At 35.2% G+C, this 22,763-nt stretch overlaps 1 protein-coding gene across 4 annotated transcripts in view; it reads left to right on the top strand.

Moving 5' to 3' along the window:
• HMGCLL1 (3-hydroxymethyl-3-methylglutaryl-CoA lyase like 1) overlaps positions 1 to 22,763 on the top strand; it is a 69,384-nt gene that overhangs the window by 5,207 nt on the left and 41,414 nt on the right. For all 4 annotated transcript variants that reach the window (XM_027696028.1, XM_027696027.1, XM_027696030.1 and 1 more), the window contains exons 2-5: positions 16,128 to 16,205; positions 17,242 to 17,349; positions 20,711 to 20,806; positions 22,519 to 22,667. In XM_027696028.1, the coding sequence (XP_027551829.1) occupies positions 16,128 to 16,205; positions 17,242 to 17,349; positions 20,711 to 20,806; positions 22,519 to 22,667 (431 nt within the window). The remainder of the gene's footprint in view (positions 1 to 16,127; positions 16,206 to 17,241; positions 17,350 to 20,710; positions 20,807 to 22,518; positions 22,668 to 22,763) is intronic.

The raw sequence follows: 22,763 nt of genomic DNA, 5'->3' as shown, positions 1-22,763 counted from the left end.
ATGTTTTAAACATATGCTAGAAAGCCACTCAAAGTTATTTTTAAGTAATCAAGAATAACAACAGACCCCACAGTCTATATGACAATTACAGTCTTAACCACTTGTATTTTGATGGTTGATTCTTGATTCAAATTACAGAATAAAAAATGGGTCCTGTAGTATTGTGCTGTCTAAGAGGAGATGGTTGACCTGTTTTATTTGTGTCTTTTAGCTACACCTCAGAGCAACTGACTTGAGACATACTGTATTTCATGTTCTTTATATTTCAATGTAAGGATATATTCCAGGAATAAATTAATGTTTGCAGACTGTCCTAAATAACTGTTTAGGCTATTTTCATTTTTTAATTTAATTTATGTAGTTAAAAAGTACTATAAAAATTGCTTTCAACAATATTGTAAATTTATTAATTTATTATGGCAATTACAATATGCGAGAAATACATCATTATTTACGTCCTTTTTTTTTTGATCTTTTTGATTGCATATAAATAGAAAGAATAAAGAAGCTAGGTGTCCCCGACATTATATTGCAAAAGTTTTGTTTCCTGACTTTTGAAAAAGATGACATTATTTAAAGATAATTAATGAAATCATTATAGAGAAATTATGTTAATTTCATGGGGCAAAGATCTTTTTTTTCTTTTTTCTTTACCTACATACCTTATCTCATTTTGTATTTTCATTCTGAACTTCCCAAGTGTTTAAATTTTGCATTGTCTTTTGTGTAAATGAAGACTAACTCATCACTAAGAGACTATGAAGTTCCTGATTTCCAGCCCTTCATATTCTTCTACATGCAGAGACCTTGCCAATGCAGAACTCAGTAGATGGATCTTTATCTTAGTGAATACATCACAAGAATGTCCCAAGAATGAGACTTTTGTTTTGTTTGGTTACAGATTCCCAAGGAACATTTATTTTCTTAATGTTCATAAGATGTAAAGCATACAAAATTATTATTAAAAAAAAGAATAAAGTAGAAAAGATTGCTATAATTTAGAATTAAATTATAAACTGCTAAGTTTGTATCAGCATGCTGTATCTTTTCTTGTTGAATTTAGAGATGATGAACATCATATGATACATGCTGACACAGAAGGTAGTAAATAAAACACACTCCCACGGAATTTAACTGGAGTAGAGACAGTTCAATGCTGAGCTCTTTCCAGAATTTTCTTTGAAGTCAAGAGGAGTTTCCTCTTCAGAAGATTCAGTCAATAGACTCATGCCACTTTTTTCAGTCAGGTATTTTATATGCTGCAGGATAAGAGCTCAAGAACATTGAAAAGTCCAGAGAGGCTGAGTGCTTGGTTTGTTAGAGGTGCCAAACAGGATGTTAGAAGTTAAGAGACTGATAATAAAGTGTAAGTTTGACCTAAATGGAGTCACTGACTTTTAGTTCTTTTGTGCCATTGGACTGTGAATAGCGGAAAGAGAACAGGAGCATTTTAGTTGATAGAGATTTATGCTATACTGAGATCATTAAGTGAGTTTAAAACTTTACAATAAAGCTGGAAATGTTGTAAAGGATTTTACAGATCCTGCTCTGCAAATTTGGGAATTAAAAAAATGCACAGGAAATTTCTACTCAGATCCAACATCTGTTTTTGGTAAGATCTTGATTTGACTTTTCCCACCTCCATGTCCTTCAAAGCCTACATGTGGGCACAGTGATACTCATTTCATTGAATGCCAGCTCATTTCGGACACACCATGTGTTAGATCATCATTTCAAAATTCATACATCTTGAAATCATTCTTCTTCATTTTCTCATTGCTTTGGCTGAGAGTGAAGATAAGTGAATTTCCTAATATCAGCTAGATCCCATTTTAATGCCTACCGAAATAAATGGGAATATGATCTTCGTCTCAGGTTTTAATAAGGATTTTATTTACAATTTGTAGGTCTTCTGTTTTCTAGTTTCAGTAAGGAAATCTCAGAAGTGCCTTATAGGACTACTGTAAGACTTACCAGTTGATCAGACATAGAAGTTTTCATAAAGAAAAATATTTACTGCTCCTAATTAATCAAATTTTGTGCCTTCGAACTGTCTGATGTGGTGACAAATAGTAGTAACAATTGTCTCTATAGAGACTTGGATCACACTTTACTGGGTTTTTTTCACTTAGATGAAATGCTGGGTACCTAGGATGAAATTACACTTACTTTCTCTACTTTTTAATCATAAGACTATTATTTGGTGCTTCTGAGGAAAAGGTAGCTCCAATTCTTGCATCTGGGTTGAAAGAGTCACATGTTTATGAGAGTGTGTGTTTGAATTTCAGTTTATATAAGAAACTGATGTGGTGTAGGTACAGTGCAGAGATAAAGCTGACATGGGTTCTTGTCCCAAAGAACACCCCCTGTTCTTTCACGACATAAATATTTGAGGTTTTTAAACAAGGTGATGATCCTCTGAAATTTTAGGAATTGAAGGTTATTGAGAACTTTTCATGTGCGAAGTGTGGAAGAAGTTATGTTTAAAGAAACAGAGGGGGTCTTCAGAAAAGTAGTTATTTAGTTTTTCAGGCTGTGTTGAATTCTCATGTATTGTTTATGTTTAGTTCTCTCATTCATTTAACAAAGGTGAAATACTTTATGTAGCATTCTTTTTTTCCCTCAGATGTATATTTAAAAAGATAGATGAAGTATGAAAAGAAATGTGTATTAAAGATGGTGTGTGGTTTTGTGAACTTGCTGGGAAAAGTGTGCCACCTTATAAAATATGCCAGTGCACATGATAATGCAGATGTGGACCTTGACATACAGTGAAATGAAGTACTATGCAGTCAGTAAGGCTCATCAATTAACTGAACCTCAGAAAATGCTAGAACAGAAAAATACTAAGAATGGGAATAAAAATCTGTCAGGCAAAAATTTGTAGGAAAGGTTGTCTCTAGCTGTCTAATCCATCCATCTTCTGTCACATAGGAAAACTCATCAGGATGTTGAAACTCTGAGAAAAGTTGCTTTATTGGTTGATCTGAAATTCTTGAGATAAGAGCCTGATCAAAATCAGACTTTCGTACTGGTCTAAATACCTGTAAAGCTTATTCAGCATTTTTGTTTTTCAGCAAAAGGGAAGTATTTTATTATTGCTGTGTTAATGTACACTTGTATAGCCCTTTTAGGGCAGAAATGTCAAAATGGTGTGCACACTTCAAAACTAAGCAGTGCAGTGGAGATGAAAGTTTTTTTCTATTGTAACATGTTGAAAGTGACATAAGTTGCAGTGAATAATAAAAATTGTATTAAATAAGAGATTACAAATCAGATACAGATTTTATTATTCAAAGGAGCCAGAAAACTGATAAATGCATGACTTACATTTCAGAAAAGTACTTCCAGGGACAGTTTTAGGGTTGCCTTTCAAACTTAAGGTATTAAAGTTGGAAGTAATCAGCTCATGGCTTTTCAGACTTTTACTGGGTTAGGCATAATAATCGATGGTGAGGATTTTGATCATCATTTGGGACAAAATTCGAATGTTGCAAAGAATGAAAAAGGTGCTGCAGGTCATAAGAAGGAAATTATACTTACTATGAGAATTTTGTTGTAGCTGATATTATGTTTAGATAATTCCTTTGTTAAATGGAGATTTATTTTATGGTTTGGTGTAAATGTATGAAAGTTACTTCAATTGTTATATTACATTTGAATTTATTTGGATTAAATATTCTTGTGAGAGTCACTCTCAGCAGTTCTTGTGACAAAAACTCAGATTTATTACATGCAAAAGCTGCTAAAAGGTGCACTGGTAAAAAAACTGTGCTGGGTAGACATTTCTTCTTTGTTTGAGTTTTTTTGTCCACACATGTTAGCTGTTTTGTATGGGAATAAAGGTGTTAGTTTATGAGTTTCTTGGAAAAAGAAGTTTAAAGGCTTTGAATGCATAGGATGTACTGAAGCGCCAGAGGACATTGGTGGAATGTTAGGTGAAACCCATAGGGAAATAATTCAACAGCAGCATCTGGAAAGGAACTGTATGTGACTTTAGGGCTTACTTTTAATGCAAGTAGTTAAGATGAGATTAAATATAGGTGTTAGTATGTGAGAAATGGGGGAACAAGGTAAATGGTGAAGGTATATCATGTGGGACACTGGGATTAGGAAAAAGATTTAACAGAATCCACAGCTGATCACAGCTGAATTTTTAAAACCCTGGAAACATAGTTTGAATTGAACTATATATTGGCTTCATATAAAGTAAAACAACTTACATGAAGATTTTATTGGGGAAAGAGAAGACAGAGGATAGGCAAGTTCATTGGCCTTGCTGTGTCTCACTTTTGTCTGAATGGGATGAGGAAGATGGAAAGTTAAGCTACTAAGCCAACTGGCTGTTGGCCACGCTGAGAGGAATCAAGTGGTGATTGAGAATTTTCTTTTGTCTCCCTGCCATTTTTTTATATTTATGACTTGAATCCATTTCCCAAGCACTGTTCTCTGGTACCATGTGAGTTGCCCTAAGGTAACTGAGATGGCTTATAGGGTTGGCAGATATCAGGTAGGATTTATGGGAGACTTGGGCCCTCTGACGCAATAGCTGGAGGCCAAGTTGGATGCATCTGGGATGTACTGGGTGCCTGTAATTAGCCATCTGACTTATGCCCTTAGCGTTTGGCTGAGTTATTTGGTATGCTTTTGGCTGTTGCTGACAGTGCTGAGAAGTGATTTGGTTCAGCTGGCCAAGCTTCATTGCTGTTGCCTTAAGATGCCCTATAATATCCTACTTTACCTCCAGCTCCAAAAAGGCACAGGTCCTATGTCCTGCATGCTGTGTTTAGGGAACCTTAAGACATTTTTTGTGAATATATAAATCAGCTGTACTGGGATACCCAGGACACCTGTAGACAGAAATATGTAGATACTGAAGTTCATGTGCTTTGAAGTCCAGTTGAGTCCCTATCATTAAGAACATTTCAGGATATTTTGAGCTTATTGAGTGGTATGGCTGCATTGCCATTTAGTCCATAAGTAGTAGTATGTATGGGGACCCCTGGTGGCCTAGTGGTTAGCGTGCAGGACTCTCACTGCTGAGACCCCAGTTCGATTCCTCGGTCCCCCGGGCAGATGGAGCCCTGTGAGGCCATCCATCTATGAGAAGGTCACTCTAAACAAACCTACGTCCTGAGGACCTCACTGCCATTGTCCAAGCTCGCTTGGCCCCGGCAGATGAACCTTAGGATTAAAGGGTGGGCTCAGTTCAGCGCATGCTGTGTCTCACCTAAAAAATCCATTGCGCAGGCTGGAAAGGTAAAAGACCTTTCCCAAAATCTTCGTTCGCCAAGACTGACCATTATTATTAGTACTATGTATCATCACAGTTTGGAACACTCCTTTAGTCAAGATTATGTGTCACAGTAAAATGAAAGTACAGCTAATGGTAATATTATTAGATATTTTTTACTTATTTTGTGCTTAGTTCACACTGGTCTTATTACCAATTTTACAACAACACACATTTCTTTCTCCTCTGTTGTGCACTTTATCCAGAATATGGAGGCTTGAAAAAAATCTTCATAAATGTGCAAAGGTTAGAAGTGAAAGCAATAAAAAATTATGAAATATCATGATTTATTTTGCCATGACAGCCCCTTAATTTTATCTTCTCAAATAGTCCAAAGTGATATGTTCTCAGTTTGGTTTTGTCTTTGTCATAGTTCCTCCAGTACCAGTCCATTATCTTCTATTTGTTCCACTCCACTATTTTCAGGTTTGCATGATTAGAAATTGTTAAAATTTTATTACTGTTTAATGTAATAAATTGGAAATTTACCAGTTCAGCAGAAGCTGTGACATATTATTATTATATGAGTACTTTTTAATAAGCTCATAGAAAGTGCTAATTTATTCTAAATGTTTATTTTAAAAATAAGGTCTTATATCTATTTTTTAAAAATTTCATATAAGCAAAATTCTCAGTGCCTTTAATTATATTCAGTTAAATGGGCATAAAATTATAGTCTTTATATATACACTCATGTTTGACTAATTTCATTGTGAAAATGGAACATTTTCATAACATCAAGAATGGTGTAGTATTCAAGATATAATTTCCTTACTATTAATGGGAAATTATTATGATAACACTTTTCAGATGTTATTTTTCCGAAGAATTTTAAATTCTGCTGAAGGATGAGTTGCCAACAGTGGTGAAATAAATAACCATTAAACTACTGTGATTTTTATCAGTGTCTTTTGGAAAGAGAGCTATGGAAAACATAGTGGTGGGCCACCTGTACTTGAATTAATGATTTACTTGATCTTTTAGGCCCTGCCTTTGTACACAGGGGGTGATTTTGATTACAATAATAATTGAGAATTTTGGTTTACTTCCAGTTTTTTACTTGAATTCTTAAAGATCTGTGCATAACTCACTTTTATTGACAATGAGGCATTTAAAGCGACTTACCTGATAGGGTGGATTGGCTGGATTGTCGGTATGTATTCATTTTCCCCCCCATGGATATCCCAAAGTATTATAAAGGGCAAATTACTTTCACATGTTGGATTTGTAAGGATGATCATGCCTCTGCTTTTTCAATGCATGTGGAAACACCACTGTTTCTCCCTTCTATAATTCTGTCATTAGTCTTGCCTGTAAAACACCATACACACCGTAATACTATTACCATAAATAATAGTAAAGTGTGGGAGGTTTTGGCTCCAGTGTCATCAGTATGCTGTTGATCTCTGTTCTCTGTATCTTTTTCATCCAGCCCAGGTGGCAGGGTATAATTGCTTTTCCAGGCTTTAACCAAGATAGGGATATGGATGAAAGTGAGTTGGCTGCAAACCAACTTGATTAATGGAGAAATGCTTCTTGTTAGCCAAGGGAAGCATTTAGGGAAATAGAAAAAGGTAATGTATACACCATGTCCTGAAAATACATTTTTAATTCTTGCTGAAGTGACTGGCTGTGTTTGCTTCTTGAAAATAACAGAGGTCTCTAATCCCATTTATTATTAATGATTCCATTGTAACACAAGTCTGACTGTGGTTGTCTGTGCCTCTGCTAGCACCTGACTCTAGTAATACATTCCTTCATCATTATTTTGCAAATTATCAAAAATTATCTGTGACTATATAGTACATCTGTCTGCTTTTAGGTTGTGTGAACTGTCCGCTGTAACTGACCCATGTATTCAAACCTCTGTGATTCCATGTACTCTGCATTTGTTGAAAATAGCAACAAATGTTTCTTAAAAGGTGTCAAGTCAAGTTGTCAATGATAATTCAGAAAATTCTGACTCATCCAGGAGACTGTTATTTGACAGATTTGGTCTATTGTTTTTGTTCTGTCAGGTTACGAATGATTTGATGTCAAGTAGAGACATGAATATTAAAGAATGTGTTTGTTTTCAAAGATTGTGAACAGTCTTTAGGCTTGATTTTACCTTTCTGAGTGTTTGTCCTGTAGTGCTACTACTTTTTTTTTTTATAGCATCCAACATAATGTCAGAGAATTTAACATGGTTTGCAGTTACTCTTAGAATTAGCTGCTCCTTCTGTTAGACACTCAGTCCCTAGTACCTGAAATCTTCTTCTTTGAAGGGCTGTTAGAACAGCAGTTCTGCCTGTGGAATTTACTGATCCACTGGAGCTGGCATGTGGTAAATTTTAAGCCATGACTACCAGAAGTGTTTGTGTGACTCTCTGGTGACATATACGTTGTCCTTGGTAGCATAGTAGAATGTAGCATGGAATGTCATGATTTTGATGATCACAATTTAAAATATGTCACTTATACAATTCAAGTGTTCACATTTCTTACCTTTGCTTACTACAGAGAAAGGCTTCTGTGGATCTGTAACTATCTTCACATTATCATCGCTTTTATACGTATTTTCCAGTATACTTTCACTGGCTTTTTTTCAAATGAGTTATAAAAATAACAATAAAATATGTAAATTATTAATAAATCTTAAATATTGATAGATATATGCTATTATTTGAAATAATACTAGTAATTGTATTTTATGTCAAAATTATATTATGTGTGTTTCTTCTTAATGCTTCCATCAACACTGTCTCCGTGCAATCCTAAACATCCACTGGTCAGATTATGTGACCAATACATCTGTTCTAGAACAAGCAGCAGTCACAAGTATTGAGGCCATGTTACTGAGAACACAGCTGCGATGGGCAGGGCACGTCTCAAGGATGAAGGACCACTGCCTCCATAAGATCCTGCTTTATGGTGAACTTGCCACTGGCTGCTGCATGAGAGGAGCCCCAAAGAGGAGATACAAGGACTCCCTGAAACAACATCTCAGCCTTGGCCATATTGATCACCATAACTGGTCTACTCTGGCCTCCAATCAGGAGGTCTGGAGACACACTATCTATAACGCTGCTGATGCCTTTGAGAAAGCACACAGGATCACTCTTGAGGAGAAAAGACAACGCAGAAAGAATCATGCCTTGCAGAATTTACCACCTAAGGAGTCTTTCTGCTGTGCCTTTTGCAATCGGACATGCCTGTCTCGTATTGGCCTTTTTAGCCACCAACGCGCTTGTGACAGATGTGGGTAGAGACCTTTCCCAAATCTTCGTTCGCGAAGCCCAGCCATGAAATGATGTTTCTTCATGAATGTTTATATTTGAATAGGTGGTCTTAGTAGATTTTGCACTTTATTGTTATGTTAAGTGGGAAATACTGCTTTTATTGATTTTCTATCCAGCATAGCCATTACTGTGTACCTGAGATAAAACCACCAGTTAAGTTCTGTGCTGTCATTTCACTGTGTCTGTGCCTTGCACAGTTTTGGGGTTTGAAAGCTATAGATGAAAAGTTACAAATCAAGGATTTATTCAGGACTAAAGCTAAAGAATATGGGCTAAAAATTCATGGGTTTATATATTGCTACTGGGAAAAACACTTGCCCAATGTAGTAGTTCAGTGTAGCTCTTCAGTCTTGGAAGAAATACTGTTACATCCACTGTAAGCAAAAGGGTAAACTGCAAATCATAGAAAACAATATTAAGCAGGTATTTCACCCAAATTATGTGCGAGTTGACTTCTTCTGATCTAGTATAAAGGAAAAGATACTGGGAAGTGAGGAATTCCTTCTCTTATTCCCTCTGTTAGACTTATTAACTCTGTAGGTCTTTTGGAAAATGTGTCATTTTGTGTTTGGTCCTTTCATATAGAAAGGAGTTCCTTATTTGTTTTGCTACATCTTGTTGTGTTTTGCTAAGACCAGGGTAGTGCTGTGTTGTGAAATTAGTTGGCAGACTTAGTACCTCTGCAGTGATTGTCTGTGTAGCAGGTGATTAAGACATAAGTAGGTGTCTACAGCATCTTAAGTAGACCACTGCAGACCTAGCACAGGACTGAGTTGCCTAAACATAAGTGCCTAATGCCATTTGAAATACAGAGGATATATGACACATCCTTATGGGGTAGTGATATCCTGGACATTGTAAAATGCACAGGAGACCTATATCCTTCTGGAGTGGCATTCAGTCTGCCAGCAGTTAAACAAACCCAGCAATCGAGATCATCAGCCACTAGGTGTGAATCTTACAATGATATGAATTACTCTTTGTCTCCATCAGCTGTATTAAATGAAGTTTCTTCAGCTGCAATGAGAATTTAGATATCTATCAAGCCTTCATACACTTGCATGGGGGGAACTGTTTAGGAGCTCAGTTCAGCTGATGAACAGATGTGTCTAGTGCCATTTAGGATGCCCTGCAGTGTGTAGACATCTTGATAGATTTGAAATGAGACCTACAGTAAATGGGTGAAGTGGGACTCATGGCCTTTTCTGAGCAGCACTTGGAGGCCAGAACTCTGAAGTCATCCAGAATGACTCCAGGTACAAATGTTTAGACATCAGGAATGAGCTGAGGTTTCTTAACCTGGAGCTGAATACCACTCTTAAACCCTGTCTTCTGTAGCTTTGGAAGACCTTTTATAAAGGATTTTCAAAAGGAACAGTGTTATATAGATGGTACTTTGCTTTTTATAATTTATAGCTATGTCCATCAGTAGTGTAGTTGAGTGTGACTTGAATGTTCTAGTTTTGTTTAAGAATATTATTCTTAACACAACAACATTTTTTTTCCACTTCTGGAGGATTCCTTATTAATGTCATTTGTTACCTTTTGAACTGCCAGTTCACCAGAATACTGCTCACTTGACAGAATTCTTTTTTTAAAAATCTTAATTTCTATTTTCTAAATAAAAGAGGGTTTTCTTATTATTTATTATTAGTATATTATATTATTATACTATTATATATTAGTACTTTATGACTTTTACCTTTACCATTAAAGTCCTCCTTGTAAACAGGACTAGATCAAACAACTGGCCACTCCAGCAGCATAAGCATTTATAGTTTAGATGAATTCCCTTCTGTGTAAAATCATCTTTCTTTTGTTTTCATATGAATGACTTTCATTGTGAAGAGCCCTGCAACAATTTAAGAAGTGTGCTAGCAGATTAGAATTTAATAATTAATGGAAATTACAATAGAAATGTTAGGGCTGTTACTTTAGCGTAGAAATCCCTACAGTGAATTCTCAGTCAGTTCAGATAATCTTCTGATATAGGTAAATCACTACTCTTTCATGAGCTCACACAAACCCTCTAATAAAAGTTGTAAGCACAAATTAAATTTTAAAAGGTGGACTGAAGTAATACCTATAGATTTAATCCCCAGTAAACAAGTCAAAAACATACTTGATCAGATCCAGCAGAGGGCATCCCATGAAGATGATGAGCAGGTGGGAGCATCTGCCATATGAAAAGATGTTTGGGGAGCTGAGAGTGTTTATACTGGAGAAAAGAAGGGTCGGGGGATCTTATCAATATGTACACATACCTAGTAGGGTGAATAAAGAAGACAAAGCCACTAACAGGACAAAGACAATGGACACAGTCTGAAGTACAATAAATTCCACTGAAAGATCAGAAAAGTGTTTTTCTGTGAGGATGTCAACACTGGAACAGGCTGCCCAGAAATCTCCATCCTTGGAGATACTCACAACCCAGCTGAACATGGTTCTGCATAACCTGTTTCAGTTGACCCTGCTCTGAGCACTGGTGCTTGAACTAGATGATCTCCAGAGGTCAACTGGTCTGACCTCAAAAATTATTTGGTTTATTCCAGATAAGTTAACTCTGCATTGAGCTAATTTTATTCTGTAATGATTTATTGCATTAATGATTAATTGCGTTTAATATTTTGCCCTTCCATGGACCATCTCTGTTTGATTGAATTATTTTTTGAAGTAGGAAGTCCAAAACTAGACACAGTATTTATACTCATTAAGTGCCAGGCTACTATTTTATCTATGACATTTCAGTTTATAGGTTAGGATCAGATTTGCAATTTCATTTTTTTTTTCTTGGGAGCATGGTGTTATTTACTTATTTTCAGTTTGCTAATTTCCCAGTCCTTTTTTTATAGAGCTGTTTAGCCAGGTACATTCTAGCTCAGTTTTGCAAGAATCTTTTCTTGGGGGGATCAAAATTATTAAACGGAGAAATGTGATAGGACATGTAAAGCACAACATGCAAAAATTCTTTTGAGTAGTCAGCATCAGATATAGATAGTCACAAGTGTTTCTTACATATTGTTTTTATTGGAATACATCTAGTATGTCAATGGAATTTTGTATTTTGGAATTTGAAATTTGGTCCTGTTGTCTAAAGCACTCGCAACTGCTTTGTTTGTGGTATGTCTGTGTTGCCATTCAGGTCATGCATATGCAGTGATATCATAAGAAAAATTTACTTGATGAAAGATTCTCAAGTGTTGATGAGGGTTTTTCTAGTCGTGGTCCATTCCTGGCTACTGTTCTCCCAGTCATGTTAGCAGCATGCAACAGAAGTTCCAGGATAAATATGCAGCTTATCTTTACTGAGGAATATTCACTAGGTGTGCCCACTGTTTTCTGAATATCTGTATATAGTATTTATATCTCACAGGTGAATCTTCTCCATTTTCTCCCTAGTTAACTTAGGAATTAATAGGTTTTATTTCTGCCTTCCAATAGTGTGAACTATATAAACAAGTCTCTGTAGTACCACTTCAATCATTATTTGATTATGTACTAAGATTTTAATTTCTTCCTGTTTATTTCCTCTATGTATTGTAAAGTTTAGAGACATCTGTGTGTTCAGAATATTGACCACTCTTGTCTTTGTTCTCCTTCCAGCAGTCATATTATTATCTCAGAACCTTCTCCTGGCTTTTGGGCATTTGTCCATGTCGTTGCAGATATACATATGGAGTTATGATGCCACCTCCCTGCTGATCCTTGTTTAAAACTGCTGTCCTGAATAATTCTTCCTTGTGCAAGATGGACCTACCTTTGTTCAGTTGTCCTCTGTGCCAGACCACCACCTTGTGGAAAAGGGAAGCAGAGCTTCATCTTTGGTTAGAAAGACTGAAAATGCCTGAACCTCCAGATTCTTCTCCCTTACTTTTGCGTCCTTTCAGTTACTTTTGAGCAGCTCTGGGTAATATTTACCAGTGCTATTTTTGTCCATGTGAATGAGCTTCATGGAATAAAAATCAGAAGGCTGAAGGAACCTCAGCACCTTTACTAGAAGTAGTGAAGCAGTGGCACAGCTTAAAAAAGTGTGTTTATTTAATTTAATTACATTTATGGTTATATTAACTAGATTATACTGCTCTAATTAAGAGTTATTAGGATTTTCTATAATAAACTTGAATTTTCAGCTATTTATAGCTGAAGGAGAATGTTTCCATACAGAAATTTGGCATTCGATGTCTCAAGCTGAATGGTTTGGTTTTGCTTTTCCTATTTTTAAAAAAATAGTCTTTGGCTGCATTCTGTTCTGAGGGAGGCAATTTTTTTGTGGTTTTATATGCTTTTTGTTCTCCCTTGGCAAGGCTTGATACATGGAAAAACAAATTTTCCAGGCTCTTAGTCTTTTATGTCCACTATTTCCTTTTTGATACTTAAAACATGATACTTTGGTAGTCATTACTTTTTAACAGAGATACTGTATTATTCAATAAGCAGTAACGCCTAAGTATTTGCTGTAACTACTTTTTATGTTTTATTACATAAAAATACTTCATATAGTTCAATTTAGTAAATATTTTTCCTGAAACAAAATTATATACCTGACATGGTTAGTGTTTAATGTAAGTACATGTGTATTTCTGCAAAGTTCACCTTTTTTCGATTCTCTTAAATAATAAAAACTGTTTTTCATTTTCCTGTTTATTTCTATTTATATTTTCTATTTATTATCTGTAGACCATTTAATGCCATACTCGAAGGTATTGAAATTCTCTAAGTTTGTCTCATTGTTGGTTCTGAAAATTCTTCCTCTTACCCGAGGGCATGGTGCACAATTGAAATGCCCCAGTTAGAGTTTGGTGAACTCCGTTCTTCAATTCATGAAACCCAAGTGCTGGTTAAGGTCTAATACCATCTGGATAGTAAACAGAGAAGGGTGTAAACTCTGCCCAAGTTCTTAAAGACTTCAGTGTGTTCTGTGCATTTGCAGCTTGACTAATGAATGCAGATGGCATTGAGCCTGGCACAGAATGGGACTCGTGGCTCAGGTGATATCTTCAGATGTGATTTAAGTGATGTGCAAATATTCTGCAAGTGTGACACTGTGATCAGAAGACTTCCCAGAAAGTAGTTTCCTTTTTGTTGCCAACAGCATTACCAAGTACATATTTCTGTTTTGGAAGAATGTCCCAACAGCTAGTTACTAAGTACTCATTCATAGGACAGGTGAGATTCAGGTGAAGAGGTACTCTTTACTCCTCTGATTCAACTCTGTGGCAGAGAATAGAAAAATGTTAGAGTAATTTTAGCAGAAGATGGTACACATACTCTTATAGTGTCCAGTTTGTTTCTGAGTTTTATTCTAAGCTGTCATTTCATTAGTTTGAAGAGTGTATGGATTTGTCTATAGTACTGCCTTGAGTTTCCACTATGTGGCCCTTGTGGGAGTCATCCCATATGCGGTTCTCAATGTCGTGTTCAAGAACAGTGAATTCAAGTTGGGACTGACTAGTGGACAGGATGGCTGTGGAGAAAATCAGGGGCTGAGAGGCCTGGACTATGGCTCAAAGAAATTGTATGTCTGTAATATCACAGGTGGAAAATAAAACCCAATACTTGAATGTCTTTCTGCAATGTCCCTTCCAAGCTTCTGTCCCATTCAAAATCCATGGGCTGCAGGTATCACTTGAACGGCTGTGTGAAAGGCTACTGCACATGCTGTAACTGTGTGAACTGTTCTGTAAAGACAGGTACAGCTCTTTGATTTCAACAAAAGTGTTGCCATAGGAACAGAGTCAGATTTACAAGATTTGGCCTAAAAATTGAACATTTTTACCATTGAAGTTTTATGGACATTTTTTGTGCTCTAAATTAAGCTTTGGTTCGCATAATCTGCTTTAGCTCCCTCTTCGTTTTCCAGTCACAAGTTTACTCATAGCACAGCTGTGGCATTTGTCTTGCAATAAGAAGGATCTGGTAATCATGAAATATCCCAGATTTATGCCCACAGTGCTGAGGCGGTGCCATATTTGTGAAAATAACTTAAGAGAAACAATATGCAGCAGATGTGAAGGTTTTACCTTCACATTTAAGTAGGTTTATACTGTCAGCGAGTGTGGGCTTAGCACAGCCTGACAGAGTTTCAACTTACCAGATGTTCCATGTGATCAAATAGATACTATACAGCTGTTTCCCATTCTTTTACTGGGCTCAGATAAATACACAGTAAATGCTCTGAAATATGTTTATAGTATTTTGGTGAGTCCTGCATAGAACTACCCTCAGGCACCAAGAACGTGGGGAGAAACCAAAGGTGCTCATAGGAATGCTCATTTTTCATTACTGTGAGGAGAAATTAGCAGCTGTTTGGTTGAAACAATCCTGATGATACTAGCCAGGGAGGGATGAAATACGGATTTTTCTGTTGTTTGGGGATGGTGTGAGATTAGTGGCTGTATTTATGGAGTGACTTTGGTTTGGGGGAGCTGCGACTCCCACAGGTATGAGCTGTCCCCGTGTGCTGACAGTGTTATCCTTCCAGTGGTGTTAAACTCCTGGGAGAGGTGGTGGGTTGAGTGGAGCAGCTACCCACAGGTAGCTCATGTTAATCCCAGCTCATGCTTTCAGAACACTGGAATGGAGAACTGGTCTGGCTTCTGTATTCAATACAATATAGAAAACAGGGCATCTCCAGATCTCCTGGCAAGGCTGCCTGTGTCCCTCCTGTCCACTCCTCTGAGCACAGGAAGAGTGCCACAAGTTGAACATGAGATATATTTTTAAAGACACACAGCTTTTGGGGGTCAATCCAACCAACTGTTCTGAACTGTTTCAGGATTTAAAGACCCAGTTTACATTAACTGCCACACCTGTCAACTTGACTCAATAACAGAGCAGCTAAATATTAAAAAAAGAAGTTTCATTTCCCTTCATCTGCTTTTCTACTCTCATTTCTTCTTCCTCCCCCTCCAGTTCCCCATGCTCTCCTTAGCCCTTTGACCTTACTGCTGCTTTCCTTCCCTCCTGTCCCCATCAGCTTCCTGCTTTTCCAGAGCTGCCCTTACACCTGGAAGATTCTTCTTATCTACCGGAGGCCTTCCTTGCTCTCCTTTAAATCCTTTTTTAAAAACTTCATCCTCAGAGGAGTAACTTTCATCTTTCATTAATAATCTCTTCAACATTTCTTGACTGCTATGTTCTTTTCAGATTTATAGCCTAGTCTTGCAAATATTTACAGAGCTATTCAGTTAAACTGAGAACATTCAGTTAGAAGTTTGGAGGATTAGATTGTTCATTGTGAAGATTTTTGAAATGAGAATATTTTTCACTGTAAAACATAATGTTCATTTATGGTTCTATATACATTTTTATAGTAAGCATTTGTGGTCTCAAAGGAGCAGGGGAGCATTCACGCAGCTAACTTCTACTTTTGACTTTTATTCCCTAAATCAAGGTGTGGAACATGTTCTCACAGATTTTTAAATGCCCTGAGCAAACTTCCTGTTGACAATACGACTTTATACCCAGAATCATATGAGAGGACAAGTACAAGCTGTATGTGTGATCTTGGTGACCTCCATTGTTTTGTGTTTCAGTATTGATTTTTATTTCAGGAACCTCAAGCATCTGGACTTCCTGAGTACATAAAGATTGTAGAAGTTGGGCCAAGGGATGGATTACAAAATGAAAAGGTAACTTTACTCTTTTTTTTTTTTTAAATACTTTGACATAGACATTAGCGTTATTTTCATTGTGTAGATCATGTACATCCTGCTAATTAAGATTCTTTCCTTTTGTATTATTAAATATATCTATTTCTTTACATATTGATAACTGTTTTCTGTATTAGAATAAAAGTGTATTCCTACTTAGCCAGCTTTTAAATCATACAGTTTCTTTCTATACTTGGCTAACTAGTCTTTCTGTTACTTAACTGCCATTTATTTTTCTGGAATTTGTCAGTGAATAGCATTCTGTCATGATGTACTTGGTAAACACCATGAAACACTATCTGTCTTTGTAATATGTTTGTGCTCCAAGTGCTAATATAGAAGATTAAAATGGGTTTAATCATGCTTCCTGCTAAACAGACATGGGGAAAAAGTATTACTCTTCTGATAATATTATTTGCCTGAAGAGTGGTAGGGAAGCAAGAAAGAAGATTGAAAGAGACTGTAGGGTACATGTATCAAAACAGTCATCTCTTTCCACAAACAGGAGGATAAGCTGACATATATAATTGTTACTGATATCAAACACGTTAGTAGTATTATGTTAGTAATATTAAATATAAATATTATTCATTCATAATATTATTAATATAAACATGTTAATAGTATTAACAGAATAGAATTACTCTGCCTCAGCTGTGGAGCTTTTTCCTCACATTTTTCTCTGGTTGAATTGTTACTATTTCCTTTGCTACTTCTTTGCTAGATTAGTATTTGGTTAGTAACAAATAACTTTTTTAAAGGCCAGACCTATAACCGGTTACACAGAAGTGTCTCTTTTGTGATGGACAGAAAATGGAGTAGGATTGTGTATACCACCTAGTGCCTTCCTTCTGCAGAAGTTTCCTACTGTCAGGAAACAGTAGAGTTATGATAAAATGTGTGAGTGGAGTTTGTTTAAAAAAAAAAAGTGTTGATTATGTACTGAGAACATTTCACTTACAAAAGTTTCTTATCATATGAAATATTTTACTAAAGTATTTCTCCATGTCTGTAGGTGATAGTCCCAACTGATATAAAAATTGAGTTAATCAACCGGCTTTCCAAAACAGGCCTGCCTGTAGTAGAAGTGACCAGTTTTGTTTCATCCAAATGGGTGCCTCAGGTATGTAAAATCATCTCCATTCAGAACTATTTCAATTTAAATGCCATTCCATTTATGTGACATTCAGTTGTAACTAGATATTTAGGATGATGACAAATCATTAATATAATTTAATGTTACTACTTCTTTTCTATTCTTCTAAAACTAATAATCACTGATGTAAGAAAGGAAAGTAGCATACCTTATTTTCTTTTTCCCTAAATGAAATGTAATTTTCCACATTTGGAAATGTGTTTGGCCGATTCTAAATTTGGGACTTTTTATATGGACTAGTAGCTAGGCATGCTACTTATTTTGCAGTTCTAGCACTCTATCAGCAGCCACACTGAGTTTTGATGAATCATAATAATTTGCTCAATATTGGTCCAAAATTTTTATGTTTGGTACAATTTAGCAGAAACACTGGCTTTTCTGAAACCAGCAGCAAAACTAAACTGGCATTAGGAGTGCCAGTTTTTTATGTAAGATTTAACATTGCAAATTTGGGCTTAGTCCTGAAGTATACTATGTAGGTCCTGTTTGTGCAAATTAATTATTCCCTGCAAGTAAGGAAGTAAGTCTATATAAGTAAGGAAATACTTGTCTATATAATTTAAACTATTTTTCGTGAAATTACACACTTGTTTGCAGAGAAGCATTTGAATGCTTTATATTTAGTGAGGATTCCAAGTTATTTACAAATGAAAACATGAAACTAATTAATTTGAGAAAATACTTCAATTTTTAACAATGTTTGTTGCACATCTGTGAACATATATATAAAGTTTTATATTTTAAACTGAGAGTACATCCAGGGCCTGAACTGTATTTTACAGCTTTTATCTGAGAAAAACATAGTATGGTCATGCTTATCCATGAGTTGGCAAAGCAAACTGTACAGCACTCTGAGAAATACCTTTGATTTATTTCAGTGTTTTCGGGATCACCAGGGAATAGTCTAGAGGAAGGATAATAGGAAAGGGGAAGAGTGACAATGCAGAATTTTTTTGGCATGAATGCAGGGGCTATGATATTGCGTCTGTTAAAAGTGACCAAGTTAAGATTTTCCAAATGCCATCAAACTTCAGCAGTAACTGCAACAAAGAATTATGTAGGTTTTTAAACATTAGAAGAGAAAGTCTAAAGCAAAGGTGTATTTCTTCCTTTCTTGTTTAATTATTTCCTTTTCCTGTGAGCCATTAGAAGTACTAAATTTAGCATGAGTTTGTCAGTTTTGGAAAAAAAATGATCAATCCCTTCTTATCTTTTGTTTTAATGGCTTAATTTGTGCTTAAAATGTTTTTTAATTTAAAAAATAATATTATATTGCATTGATAGAGAATGCAGTCTTGACTTTGTCTTTTCTTTGCTCCTTTTTTTTTTCATGGGTCATGGGAATAGAATTCACGGTTATGTTTAGATCACTCATTCACTTCTTTTTTTAGTATTTTAAAGTTTTTTTATGGTTTCCAATCCGCTGTTGTTCTTGGCAGAGATTTTTTTACTGAAAAAAGCTAGAAGAAAAAGTTCCACAGTAGCAAGGTGCCATGTAAAACAGGATCCCACACCTATAACCTAAACGGCCAAAAATTATAAATACCTACCATTAGGAAGCTTATTTTAAAAGAAATTTGGAAAAGAAATATTTTATTACAATTTAAAATCTTGTAATGTGAAATATGTGTAAAGATGGGATTTTACTTACAGGAAAAATAGTAATGGGACCATTTAATACATATAATATTTTTTGGATCTGGCAGGTTTATACTGGTTGAAAAAGTGTCATTTTGGTTTTCTAGTGTATTTTAAGTCAGGCTATAATTGTGAAGTGTGGATTTAGTTCCAGCGTTTGCCATTTAATGAATCATTTGGTTTCAAATATTCTCCTTGTCCTGAGAAATGTAGATACTATTTATATTAAATTAAGGAAAAATTGTTCTTAAAAAATTAATGTGTTAACAAAGGTTTTTTTGTGAGGTTATCAGACTGATTTAGTTTAAGTAGAAGCAGTTAGAAAAAGTTGCCTTGTGCTATCACTTGTTTCCTGATGAGAAATTAGTTGTGTCTGGCTATTAGACACTTTTCCTATCCACTTCCTTATAGATACGTTGGGATTACATTTGAGGAGGCATACATGCATTTTTCTGATATTTTTAATCCATTAATTTTCAGAGTAGGAAGCCAGTGACAGGAAGATTCCAGGTTGCCAGTAGTATTCTCAGTTAATAATGTGGTGTAATTTAATATAATGTATTTAGAATTGTGGTACTGCATAGCTATCAATAAGGCATCTGCTGAAAGTAAGACGTAATGAAAACTTTGTAGTTCATATATCTTTTCATATGGTACTTCTCAAATGACTTTTCACCAGTGTGGAAAGAATCAGAAATCCATTTTAATATTGTTTTCTCGAGAGATTTGCTTTTATGAGAGCTGATTTAAAAACTAAACACTATTCATTTTTTAAAACTCAAAATCTTTAAGACACGAAATAAGAGGGATATGTTTTATTAACTGCGTTGTTTTCAGGAATGAAATTTCAGGAATTGAAAAATATTCATTTTCCATCCACTTCTTTCAAGAAAATGTGCTTATCTAAATAACCTGTTTTGTATTACATCAATAAGTCTTTCATTCATCTTGATTAGTACACGTAGTATGTTTAATCTTGAGTGTGAATGAGAAAAATGTAAAAGTGTCTTAAAAAGGCAGAGTTTCTTTTGTGAGGGGAGACTAAGGAAAACAAATCCTTGAATAAAGTAATGCTCTGATCTTTGCCATAGTAAAGAACTATTTTCTTCTTTAGAAAGAAACTTCTAAGTATATTAAAATGCTACACTATGCAGACAGTTGGATTTTGCTATATTTTTTTAAGGATAGACTTGTGTTTAGTCTTTTCAAATATGCTGATTACAGTTTGAGTATTTGAAGTTCAGTTATGCTTAACATTGTGAAGTTGCATTTATCAGAGTGCTGAAGTTCCCAAGATCTGGATGTTGTTTAAATGTCAGTTATTCTGTTAATTCCATGTGTTTAGTCCAGTGAGGTAAGGTTAAAGTTGCTATAACAGCTGATGAACAGCATGATCACAAGTCTGTCAATTTGTGATGCAAATTATATTTTTACAGATACACACAAAAAGAAATCATAGCTCCGATTCTATAATCATAGAGATCTGAAAAGATTGCAACTCAAATGCTCAAAAGTTAAGAAATCAAATAAGGAGTACTTGTACAACATCAATTTAACCTCTTTTTTGTTAGACTTTTTGTATGTACTGTAAAAGTAATGAAGGGAAACCCACAGTCTAGGCCACTTTCTGTTTAGCTGTATAAAATCAGAAAATGACTGCTGATCAATACAAATTATTTATATATTTTAGATGGCAGATCACAAAGAAGTAATGAGGGGCATTGAGCGGCATCCTGGAGTCCAGTATCCCGTTCTCACACCAAATCTTCAAGGTTTTCATTCTGCTGTAAGTGCCTTCATAGATATTCAGTTCAGTACCATAAACTAGCTATTTAATCTTAGAAATAAGCTAATTGAAAAGTCTCAGTTTTCATTATGAAAAATCAGCAAATTTACAGAGTGATATTACGCTCTATGTATGTATATTTTGATGGAAGTGATGATCAGTCTTTTTAAGTTCCTTTAAATGATGTTTGTATATAAAAAGTAAGACAGTTCCTTCTTCTTTGACATGAAAAGTTTGCCCTAGAAAAGTTTCTGAAGAGTATCTTCTTATTAGAAAGTACTGAAGAAGAATGAGGATATGAAAATGCTTTATAGAAATTCTGCATTTCATTTTGGTAGGGTTTGAAAGTTTAAATTGTTTCAGTTCATACAAAATAAATACTCAAAATTATAGACTGGAAGTGTTTGGAAGTATGAAAATAGAGCAGTTCAGTGTTAAAACATTGATAGTAAAATCTTTGCGCTTTTTTGTTTTCTGAAAATTCTTAATACTTCTGTGCTTCTGTCCTGATATAGGACAAACCGTATTTGGAAAGTATACTGCTTGATGGATATTTGTGTTGTAGTCTATCATTCAGTTCCTATACTGTATATGAAATCTCTGTTAAAACAGAATCCTGTGCATAGTCAACTTAGCTATCAATAGTCAGCTTATAGTGCCATGACTTTGTCTCAATGGTAGCTTGTATGAGTAGAATTAATTGTGCTATATATGTATACAGTATATCTCGATGCTGTATTTGGTGATATAATGAAAGGAAAACAATTAAGAAATAGTTGTAGGTGATTCCTGCATTCTTTCTTGATGATATTTTTCCCCCTCTGTTTGAAAGAATATTTGTCCCTGTAAGAGTTGTTGAAGCTTAGACCTTATCCTGCAGAAGCAATGACTACAGGGAAAATCTTCATCCCTTTCCATGGAACAAGAGTATTATTCACACTGGAGAATGAGAATTAATTAATTAACTTTTCTCCTAAGCTTAAATATTTTCTTCTCCTATCATTTGTCTTTCAGTTGATTTGATTTACTCAATCAGTTGAGTTGATTTACTCAGTACAAGCTCAGGCTAATTGCCCCTTGAGTTAAATCACCACATTTACACATTTTCTAGACTGGTGTTTGCTCTGAGGCTTTCTCAGCAGGCTCTCACATACACATTTTCCATATTATCCATAGCAATTGTGACACCAAGACCAGTGGAGCCCTTGATCCTAGAGCTGGCTCTAACAAAGAAATCACTATTAGTTATTGTTGCTGCTTCTAGGCACATGCCCACAGAGAGCTTTCCCAAGCATGGGAATGACTTCCTGGCATTCAGGAGGAACAGACATTGTGCAGGGGATGGATATTTCAGAGTTGATATATGATCTTTCCCTTTTCGGAAAAATAAATATAAGTATCAATAATTGTTATTTTTATAGTTGGTTCATGCGATTTCCTGCATCTTATTACCTTTATCATTTATCAGTTTAAAAACATGTTTACCTAATTGCTGAGAAGAGGAAGGAAATAGCTGTAGTGAATGAACTCAAAATTTGATTCAATCTGTCCGTATGTGATAGCTTAAAAAAATTTGAATTAAACTTATATTTTAGTTATGGATGATATACTTAATGTACTTTAAAATTCTGGAGTGTTGTACAGAATTAAATGCTTGATCTAATATCTTAATATAGTGTTATGATGCTGTTTTATTGAAATGTATTTTTTAGATTGCAGCAGGAGCTACAGAAGTCTCAGTATTTGGCGCAGCATCTGAATCTTTTAGCAAAATGAATATTAATTGTTCAATTGAAGAAAGCATAGAAAAGTTTGAAGAAGTTGCTAAATCTGCAAGGAATATGAATATTCCAGTGCGTGGGTAAATATAAAGATTCTAAAGTAATACAGAATAATTGGAGTTACTGTTACAGGGGGTTTGGTATCAGTAGAAAAGTATGCGACCAAATTTTTACAT

The sequence above is a fragment of the Neopelma chrysocephalum genome, unplaced genomic scaffold, assembly GCF_003984885.1.
Source record: "Neopelma chrysocephalum unplaced genomic scaffold, ASM398488v2 Primary Assembly neopelma1_104, whole genome shotgun sequence".
NCBI classification, from domain to species: domain Eukaryota; kingdom Metazoa; phylum Chordata; class Aves; order Passeriformes; family Pipridae; genus Neopelma; species Neopelma chrysocephalum.
The sequence above is the reverse complement of the archived record's forward strand: the minus strand, read 5'-3'. Positions and strand labels throughout refer to the sequence as shown.